This window comes from Perissodus microlepis, chromosome 6 (genome assembly GCF_051167445.1).
Source record: "Perissodus microlepis isolate ML-2025 ecotype Zambia chromosome 6, ASM5116744v1, whole genome shotgun sequence".
Classification (NCBI taxonomy): domain Eukaryota; kingdom Metazoa; phylum Chordata; class Actinopteri; order Cichliformes; family Cichlidae; genus Perissodus; species Perissodus microlepis.
In genome coordinates, this window is record NC_140466.1 from 18409351 (window position 1) to 18420278 (window position 10928).

The following is a 10928-nucleotide window of genomic DNA, read 5'->3' on the forward strand; positions in this document are numbered from 1 at the left end:
TCGGTGGATCTAAATTTCCATATGAATGTGAATGGTTGTTTGTCTCTCCATGTTAGTCCTGCATCAGATTGGTTTTCATTCAGTCTTGATCTATAAAAAATGTAGTGTTCTCATTCCTGTACTCATTTCTTTTCAGTTTAGCAACTTTTTCTACTGTGATTTATAAATTGTAATAATAAATTATATAATTATATTTATAAATCAGTTTTTCCACCTTTTGCATGTGTAAACCTTTTTGGGGGGATTGTATCTAATGCTTTTAACAGCAACGTTACCTAAATCTTTCCGATTAACTACATGCAGTTTATGTTGGCAGCGACTTTCCTGTATAACAGTGACTCTGAAGATTATTAGATTATTTTTATATGCATAACATACAGTATTTAACTGAGCCTCTATAAAAGGAAATTTATCTCCAATCTTAAACAAAATACAATAAAGTGAAAGATTTATAATTGTGCTTTAGTTTGTAACCATATGATTATAACCTATCAAAACTAGCTGTTCTAAAGTTTTCTTTCAAGGTGTATTACAATAAATAAGGCCTTTGATTTAACCTGAGAAAATGCATTCAGTAATTCTAAATTTAGAAAAGACAGAGACAGATCGTGAAAAATTATATTCAATCATCTGAATTTTGATTACGATCAGAATAACAAATGATATTACTAATAACTCACAGTGTGTTTGTTTTACCATCATTTTTGACAACAGTCCAGTCTTTATTAAGTGGTTCCATTGGTGACACCAGACAAGAGTAACAAAAACACAGAAACACTAAATGTACTATAATGAGGAAAATGCCCAGAAAATAAATAACTGAAACAATAAAAGATTTAAAAAAAAAAAACCTTTTCAGAAGTTCTTTTTCTGCAGTGAGTTTAGCATGTCATTACAACAAAGTTCTTATTCTGGTGGGAGTGATTGGCAGCAAACTAAGCACGCACACTGAGAAGTCTACATTATGTAGGTACATCAATCTAGAACTTAATTTAGTTCACTTGTTTCTGTTTTCACTTTGACTGCTTATCTACTTTCACACAGAGTGTAAGAGAGTACTGACACATTTGCATATAGTATCTGGTGGTGGAGAAAAAAATGCATTCCTTTCAAAATTTACAGTAATTTAAATTGCATGAATATGTTTTTAACTAGGTAACAACTGCCTCTACCCACAGTGGATGTCGTTAGGGTTTTCAAACCATACATATACCAATATGTCAATATGTTTGTGCTGTTGAATACAAATGTGCTTTGAGTTCATTTTAAAGTGTTCCTCCATTGCAACAATAAACCACAAGTAGTGTAACATCTAAAGACGCGTCCATGCAGTGTAACTGATCCGCTTGAGCCACAATGAAACAAATATTGCCAAGATATTAGAACCAGATGCAGAAAAAAATCTGACAATTCTTGAGCTGTCCACCATGTGGGTGGAAAGGAGCACCATGTCAGACCCACACAGTAAGATGTGGGAGGTGAGGAAGAATAAGAAGGAAGTCATGCTCACAGGAAATAAGTTTATGACATAACACTGGGGCGACGGGTTGGTTGGAGGGGGTCCAACACTGAATCTGTGTGTGTGTGTGTGTGTGCGTGCGTGTGTGCGTGTGTGCGTGCGTGTGTGTACGTGTGTGTGTGTGTTTGTGTGTGTGTGTGTGCCTGGAACGTGACTTTTTATTGTTTTGAATCATTTAGCTGATTGTAACTCACACACCTTTTTTGGATTAGAAGTAGAAATGTGCTTTTTTTTGTTCTGAGTGACCATGACAAACCGATATAACAGAAACGGTCACGTTATGCCAAAAAAACGCAAAGGTATTCATTCATATCGTTGCGCTTACACTCAGTCGTACACATACACTCGCACACACTCAGTAGGTGAAGCGTCGCACCAGCCGTGCTTCATATGTATTCAAGTATTCAGCCAAGGCTGGTGATGTTGGAGCGACCACCCGGGGGTGCTACAATGCGGTGGCCAGAGCGACGTGGGATATTGTCATCAATCTGTGCACCTAAAATGAGGACAAAATTAATATATTAGATGGCTCTAATTGTAAAAGAAATCAATTTTGCATAACTGTGTATTTAGAGTAAATTCTGTTTGAAAATATATTATTTTTCTTACCTGAAAGGCTGAAGTTGGACTGGTGAAGATTACGTATTGGTGGTGGCTGGTGAGAGGTGGGAGAGGTTTTGGCTGACGGAGAAGGAGTAATGTATTTGGGAGTCGGAGCAACATCATATACAGGGCCATCATATATCCCCCGAGTTACACCCTGCTTACGCTTTACCTGGGCAGAAAACAGACAGAGACACAAACAAGCCAACCTATTATTCATTCTTTAGAAGCGAATGGCCTGCAGCACATTAGTCTCCATAATACGGGACTAATTGGCTCATTTGTATTTTGCCTGAATCACCTACTGGTGAAAAAAGAGAGAATAATGATCATGTTTCTAATCAATTCAGCTCCTGTTTTGTTTTGTTTTTTCTTTTTCATTATCATAACATAATAATCTGTACAAAAGGTAAAAATAAACATCCCAAATTTCTCCAACCAAGGTTAGGTTGTACAATTATTTAATTTACAGAGTCTTCTTCAAATCTTTATTTGCCTCATTTTGGGGGCATATTTACATTTTTACCTTTTTATGAGGACTTGCAGCAAGATAAGGAAAAGAAATCCTCAAACATCTACTACCCAATTAATCTTTCAATGAAATTTTTCAATGTGAGATTTATAACACTGTTTTTTAAGTATTTTTAAAATCTTCTAAATACTGTACCTCATTCCTGAACTTTACACGCTGGTAAGCATAATCTGGGAAGGGTTTGCGTGGAATAAATCGACCAGTGCCCTGCTCAGCATGCAGCTTTCCTTCTTCATACACCACCTGGCCTTGACTCAGCACCAGCACTGGACCTCCGCGACATTCCAGACCCTCGAAGATGTTGTATTCTGCAGCCTGTGCAGAGAGAAAATATGAGACAAAGAAGTACAGAAAACAGAGGATTATTTGATTTTTCCAAATACTGCACAGTGTTTAGCCTCTCTATGCAGTCAGGGCAAGCTTGTTTTTTATCATAGGGTTTAATAGATGCAGCAAAATGCAGCATATGAGAAGATGGGGGATAAATAAGTGGGGGGCAAGGGGATACGGGGGCGACTGTATAAATTCAGGGGGATGGGCGGAGATATAACAAAATGGGTGAGGGGTGAAGGGGGATTATAACTTAAATCTGGCTTCAGTCTGGATTAGGGTCTTTGGGAGTGGCAGAACAGACCAACAAATGAACTACGGTGTATTGTGTTACATTTTTGAAGGCAATTTTGTTTTACCATTTGCCTATAGCTCATTTTGTTTTGCAGATAGATTTAGTCTTATCCTTCACACAGACACAGCTGTCTGTGTGATAGCTGCTGCTGTTGAAAAAGGTGAAAAGGCTTCATCTGTGATGCTTAAAGGATTAAAACAACAATGTCCTGATAATCCACAGTCCATAGCGTGAACTCGGGAGCATGGTTATTGTTCCATGTCATTTTCAGTAGATTCGGTGTCGGTTTCACAATACGAAATTTCACTTGCCATCTCTGATTTTGAGAGAGAAATGTACAAAATGCACATTTGACCGCACATTTGCTCAGACCCGAACACGATAAGAATGAACAGCTATTCATGTGTAAACTCTGTCTCATCTGCCTTTACGAAATATTATTTTAATTAATTTAGGAAAAAACTTTTAAAACATTGAGGCTTACTATTTTGGTTCTAGCACACATATATGATATATACTGAGTAAAATAAAGCTAGACTTGACTGCATATTATTATTCAGGTTTCTGTTCCCCTCCTGTGATCTTCCACATGGTTCTTATCCTATTTTACACTCTGCAGTCTCCCATGAAACCTTCTGTTGTGCAGCCTCTGTCTAGACCTCCCCCCCTTATTTTATTAGTTCTTCTCCCTCTCTCCGATTTACCCACCCTCTCTTTTCCCTCATCATCTTTCTTTTCTTTTTGTCCTCACCGACTGCTGGAGTTTGGCAGTGATGGTTTTGACGCTGTCAGGGTCCCAGATGACAATGTCTGCATCAGAGCCCGCAGCTATCCGACCCTTACGTGGGTACAGATTGAAGATTTTAGCAGCATTGGTGGATGTGACTGCCACAAACTGGTTTTCATCCATCTTCCCCATGGCCTAAGGGAAAAAGAAGTGGATGTTTAGAGTGCTACACAAAAACCTCACACCTACACAAAAGAAACAACAAAAACATGCCCTCATTGCTCACCACTGCCTTTTCCCAGACAAAGCCCATTCTCTCCTCGACGCCGTTGATTCCTTCGGGGATCAAGGTGAAGTCATCTTTACCAATAGCTTTCTGGGAGGTGCTGTAAGCGCAGTGAGAACTGCCCACCACCTGGAGGTCCCCACTGTATCAAGGCAACAAAATGGAGTGAAATCATCAGCAAACACTTAAGGATGCAGTCATTGACCTGTCTAATGTTAAAAGGTTCCCTGACAAATTGCTAAAAGTTTTAAACCCCTCAGAGAGCTCAGTCTGTAGAAATAGCAACAAATCAATCAAATAAAAATTTGATGTTAAAAAAAGACAGAATGAAGAAGACACATACAGAGAAGTTATTTTTTAACCACTAGCCACCAGGTGTCCTCACTGAGCATGTAAGGTAAAGTATGTCAAGTCATGCAGTGGCCTATTGCAGAAAAACAGCCAACTGAACTACAGAGAATGGTGCAACACAGCTGCAGTATCAGTCCTTTAAACATTAACTAGATTAATGCTCAGTCTGGTCTGCATCATTAAAGAAAGCCAACAAGACCTATGCTCGCTTTAGCTCTGAATAAATAAGGCTGAATCTGGCTGATAAAGAATTGTGATTGTCACAGTTCAGTTATAAGACCTTTAATTTATTTGTTAATTACAGTGATTACTCCGTGTTAGTGAGCTGTGGGATCGTCACCTTAATGCCAAGAAAGTGCTTATTATGTAAATAATGGGCTTCACTGAAATCTGAGGGGGGGGGGGGGAAAGCTGTTCTTGTGTTCATGTCTCCGAAAACGAACCTAAGAATACACCCCGTTGTTTCAGGAGTGGCTCAAAGAAAACAGCAGTATCACACCACCGGCTTGACAGCATGGACCCGCCTTGAGAAGTAGGAGCTTCAGACGAAGGGTGGAGAAACAGAGGAAGATAGAGGAGGAGGAGAAGGAGGAGGGAGGCACTCGGTAGCCAAGGCAACAGATAATAGAGGTTTCAGTGCTATTTGTGGAATCGGGGGCATTTTAAAATGTGCAGCTGGAAGTTCTCCACATTGTGTGTGTGTGTGATATGTGTGACGGGTGCGAGTACTGTGTCTGAGGTAATACCTGAGGTGAGTTTGGCCTTGACTTGCACTTATGCATAGGTACAAGTTAACCAACCATTATCGTGTGCTTGACTGAATATACAGTAAAGTGGCTTCCAAATGATTATGTAGTCCTTAGTCTGTAATTAAGTCTCTCTTCTCTTCTGCCTCTCTTCACACCTTCACCTTCTCTCCATCTGTTTTCCTGTTTCACTGAAGTTTGATCTAAAATTCTGCATAACAGTAACAGCTGTTTGTGGCATGAATACCAAAGAGTGTGTAGGGGTAAAACATAAGAGTCTCCTTTTGTGTCTTCTATCCTATTTGCATTTCACATTGAGCAGAGGTCATACTGTAGCTAAATTAAACTTCTGTCTGCCTTTACATAAATACTAAAAGTTTTTGTCTGTTTTAGGGTTTATGAAACACTCTTGACACTGCACATTTTCTCAGGCTTCATACAAACTACTTGTTGTAAAACTCTGGAGTCTTCTATAAATTAAATTACTACAGTTTTTAGCAATATCCATTCACTGTTTAAAAAAAAAGTGAGACGTACCAGGCCAGCAGGGTGTGAAGATGGTCCGGGGTTGTCTGGTCAGGACTTAAAGGTGGAGAGGTCACGTAGGCAGCAGCCTTGGCCCAGTTTTTGCTCCAGTAGTGCGAACCATCAGTGGCCAGGCTAGCTGTAATTGGCTCTCCGAAAACCACCGAACCTGAGCAAAATAGTAGAACGGTTAATTTCATCCTTAATAAAGACAGAAAAGGACATTATATGATTAAGAACTACCTTTCCTCCGGGCCTGGGTGATAGTGTCAGCTGCACTCTTGCTCATCACCTTTGTGATGTAAACAGGACAGTTCACACGATTGCCAAGAGTGATGGCACGGAACACCGCCTCAGCCTCCAACTGCACAGGAAGGGAATAAACTAGAGCCAAGAACCTATACAGTGGCAGGTGAATTGATTAACAGTGAAGCTATGGGAAAAAAAAAATCACCTCTTCGGGACGACTCAGAGGATGGCCTTCTGGGCCAGTAATTCCCATTCCAAGTATTTTTTTCTGTTCCTGCAAAAAAAAAATTATAAGAATAACAAAAGAATGTCAGAATTATCTTCACATGCAATGCAATCACTGACAGCTGTACATACAGTAACTGTACAGCCATGTTTGAATGCCTCTGATGAGATTTCAGGAATTAGAAATAACAAATCTTTTGGCCTGTCAAGCTAAAATAAATATGCAGTGTAATCTTCGAAAAGCCAGCGCACAGCTGGAAGATTAAGCACATTTCAGTTTCTCTGAAAACCTGGATGACAACCAGATCCCCACCCTGCTCCCTTTTTAGTGTTTGTTTGTTCTCTATGGGGTTGATATGAATTTTCATCACCTATCTCCCTATTTCTCTTACAGTTAGTTTAACAAGCGTGTCATGATCATTCATCAGCACTGCAATTATCTTCCATTACCCCGATTTATCTTCACATACATCAACGTTTTTGCCATAATTGTCTCATTAATCTGAGCCATCATTTCCATGACCACAACTAATACCTGCCATCACTTCTGCTAGCTATATCAGCACCTTCACCCTCACCAACTTAATCACCATTACATCATCATCCTCATTAGAATAATAATGGTCAACTTTAATGGTGGCCTAAGATAAACCTGTCATTCTCAACTGCAGCTGCAAGCGTATTAATCCTTGCTTTCTCTTTCTGAGAGATGCAGCATTATGTAACAAGAATATCTCTAAGCTGTGGTGCATGCTGGAGAGAGCAAAAAAAAGGCAGCAGCACTTACCTACATAATAAGATATCCTTTTTCAGCAGGCAGTAGCACTTACCTCAGCAATAAGATCACCATTTTCAGCGTGAACTAACACCACAGCACCCAGCTGCTTCAGAAATGAGAATGCCTCATACAGCTAAAAGACAAGAACACCAATTTTCAGATTTCTACTGTTAAAAACAGAAGCCAGAGGATTCGTACAGTACAGATTCGTGGAATTTATGAGTATAAAACATACCTCTGAATCGGTCATCTGGTACACATCCTTATAAGCCATGTATACTTGAAAGGAGTTGATACCTGGCAACAGAAGAAACAATGAACGGCTTCATAATGAGAAAGTAAATACTCAGGAGCGTGGATAATAAAGACAAACTGTGAGTGAATAGGAATGGAAAGCAGTGCGTGTTTGTGTCTAGCCAAATAATACAACTCCTAGAAGGAAGCTGGACACACAAGCAGCTGGTTTATCTCGTATGGTGACTTTTAAAGCTGCCCCAGAAGAAAATGCTAATTTTTCTACTCAAACAGATTACAAGTGAAATTTGCACATGGCCACAATGACAGCAGTGAGAACAATGGCTCTCTACAGTGTCTTGACTCTAAGAGGATTCAGCACTTTAGCCAAATTGTTTCTAAATCTGTCCCTATTGTTCTTGTGAAATGTGCCCAAACTAGGGATTGAAACAAGAACTGCAAGAAAGGCCACATCTCTAAAATATCATAAAATAATTAAAAATGGACGTACCTTTGTCCTGCACCAGAAGCTCCAACTCATCTTTAACATTTTCATTCCACTGGGGGATGTCTACGTGCAGAGAGTAATCACAACAGGCTTTCTTGTCTGCGGCCTCCTGCCAGCGCTCAAACGCCTCCAGCAAACTGTCACCAGGCTGAGGGGCTACGTGGTCAACTGAAAATTAGGAAGGGCACAAGGCATAGAAAAAAGAAAGAGCATAATCAGTATTTTGAAACACTTAAAGACAAATGTAGATATGGTATGTGCTATACTGGAGCTGACACTTGCTGCCTAAGTCTAAGCATTCACACTCACTGATCATAGTGGTGCCCCCAGCAAGTGCAGCCTTGGTGCCCTGAAAGAAGTCATCAACAGGCTGTGTGCCCAGATAGGACTTCATCAGGCAGGTGTTAACATCTATTCCACCTGGTATCACCATGCGGCCATTGGCCTCGATCACCTTGACTCCCCCAGGAACAACCAGGTTCTCCCCCACCTGCCTACCCAGGATAAGATGAGCAAAAACAGATGAATTGATGAAAGGGGAAAGGAAGCCAAATTATGGAGGTGTGAATATTGTGGAAAAGATTTGCCATGGCAAAATACACATGGGAATGCAAAAGGGTTGAGAAGATGGAAAAGAACACAAAAAGAAAGGAAGAGCAAAGAAATGTAGAAAACAGCCTCTGCAGTGCTTAAAACAACACGCTCATACAATGTCCCCAAATACGCACTTGATGAGCCCGTCTTCAATGTAGACATCTGCATAGAAAGACTGGTCATCATTAACAACTCGCCCTCCTTTGATCAGCAGCCTTTCACTCTGCAGGGGAAAAGCACAGAAAGGGAGATCAGGGAGGGAGAGGTTGAACTTAGTCCTGACATTTTGATATATTGCACAATCAGTTATGTAATCCATGGCTTTATAGCAATATAACACGATGTGGTGTAGTGTGGACAGAAATGCATGGCCACACAAGACCTGTACCTGAATGGGGCACCAAAAAAAGTATCTTTCTGTTATTTAAATTATGTGTGCAATCAAATACTGAACATTCACAAGCAGGGTGTTGAAACCAGCACGTTTTTTGTGAGATCACCACGTGTCCACACCCTCTACTACTACGGATGGTGCCTGGCAACAGCATTAGGAAGATGTTACGTCTCCATGGTAACCAGTGATCAAGCAGGGTTTGGCATGACGACAGCTGACGGCTTGCCGAAAAATCAACGTCTTTGACCAATGAGGAGGCAAAAGGGGGGAAAGAATATGCAGACATTATTTGTGTCTTAACCTTCAAATTCAACGTGTAACTCTAGGCTTAAGATCCATTAGACACTGGATAATTCTCAAATAACAGACGTGCCAAATGTGTAAAATCCACGCTTGAACACAGACTGAAAAGGATGCACGTCGTTTGTTAAAATCTAGCTTCACATTTCGTTGCTTTTAAGCAAGCCGTTGTCACTTGCTCGACTCCAGTTTCGATCGCACACGTCAACCAAGTTAATCTCTCTGACAGGCAGCGAGATTATACAACATTATCCAACCAGGAGCGAGAAAACGCGCTCAAACATAACGCACTGTCACCTTTCTTTGGCGTGCAGTTTCTCGTAGGGGCAGCATGAGAAAGCCTTAAGTGAGGTAACTTTCAGTAGGAATTTAATCCGTATTCATGCATACATGACTGCTGGTCGCTGCTGAGCAGGCCGGCTCGCTTACCGTCAGATGGGGGATGCTGTTCTTGGACCCAGACATGCTCTTTCCGTCGCTCTGCGCCCTGGCAGTTAACTCAGAAGCGAATTATACCGACTCCGGCGCCCCTGCGCGGCTTCCTGCTCCCCTTTGTCTCCACTGATGTGATGTCGGTTTTGTTTCCGTGTGTGACAGAAAGCGAGCGATGAATCCGCCGCCGTACGGCTGCGTCAGGCTGCGTGGCGCGCGCACAGTGGAAGAAAGCTGACGTTCCTGTGGGCGCGCGCGTGAGGAAAAAGTCAGAGCCACCGTATTGCCTGACGACGTTCACGGCACGGGGGGAAAAAGACAGCTATAGGCCGTATGTGAAGACACGAGCACCCTCACACCCACTACACACACACACACACATCTTACTTCAAAGCATAAACAATGCAGCGTGGAGGTTGGGTAGGGGTGCATGTTGTCTGTCGCTGTCCGATTCAGCACCACGGCAAGCAAAAAATATGTGTTGCTGCTTTGTTGCGCGCGTTTTGCGCCTTTTCTTGAGAATTTAAGCTTAACGCAATCCATAATAGCCAAACTGCAATGCACCATAAAAAGTTCAGAATTTATGCAAACTGATGCCTTTGTCAGGAAAATAACTCCTGGTTCCTGGTATCCCAAAACGAAACCAGCATAGCTTTTTTGGTGGTTTATGAGTAAAAATTAATTTTATCCTCTGCGTAGGCCAAAGGTTCCCCACCGGTTAAAGTCTAGTGGCACTTACTGGTCCACTTCATTAATAAATTATAGTTAGGGAACGACGGAGCCATTGCACTATCAACATCTGTCAACAAAAAGCCACAGATTGAAGCTGTCAGTCCTACCTTGCCATTAGGACTTTCCGTCCCCGATGAAAATCTGACCTCAGCACCACTGCGTGCTTCGTCTCTCTCTCCGGGCGAGCCGTTCAGCGACGACTCCCGGGCCTCGCTGGGCGTCTTGCTAATGGGGTCATTGGTGTCTAAGAGTCGTTCCCGGCTCCCGCTTCTCGGGGTGCGGCTACCTTTTCTCCCCACCGCGTAGTTTTCGAAGTCTATGGTCTTGCTCTCAAACGCCCCCTCCACGGAGCTGAACATACCATAGGTCTTCCGCTGGTTCGGCCCGGTGGTGATCGGCCCTGCTAGGTAGACAGGTAGCTCATCCTCCCGGTTCCACTGTCTTCTGCAGTCAGACATATTGGCTACAGTGGGAGACGCACACTTCCCCCCCCCCAAGTCTGAAAGGATGGAGACGGCTTTGCTTGTTTTACGTCTAACCGGGTCACAGTCCCGCCTCTCCAGGCAAG

The 10928-nt window shown here is 41.9% G+C and overlaps 1 protein-coding gene across 2 annotated transcripts; it reads right to left on the reverse strand.

The window, feature by feature from the left end:
* Positions 1 to 686: 686 nt before the first annotated feature.
* crmp1 (collapsin response mediator protein 1) lies at positions 687 to 10924 on the reverse strand. 2 transcript variants are annotated; one of them, XM_084931243.1, is made up of 14 exons: positions 10468 to 10924; positions 8637 to 8725; positions 8218 to 8402; positions 7912 to 8076; positions 7402 to 7463; positions 7219 to 7299; positions 6369 to 6437; positions 6158 to 6278; positions 5927 to 6083; positions 4293 to 4434; positions 4031 to 4201; positions 2790 to 2969; positions 2129 to 2294; positions 687 to 2015 (listed from the first exon to the last, which is right to left on the reverse strand). In XM_084931243.1, exons 1-14 carry the CDS (start codon positions 10816 to 10818, stop codon positions 1924 to 1926), a joined length of 2031 nt encoding a protein of 676 aa, XP_084787369.1. In that variant the 5' UTR covers positions 10819 to 10924; the 3' UTR covers positions 687 to 1923. The 2 variants fall into 2 exon arrangements, with proteins under 2 accessions (XP_084787369.1, XP_084787370.1); XM_084931244.1 differs by lacking the exon at positions 10468 to 10924 and adding an exon at positions 9626 to 9791.
* Positions 10925 to 10928: the final 4 nt, after the last annotated feature.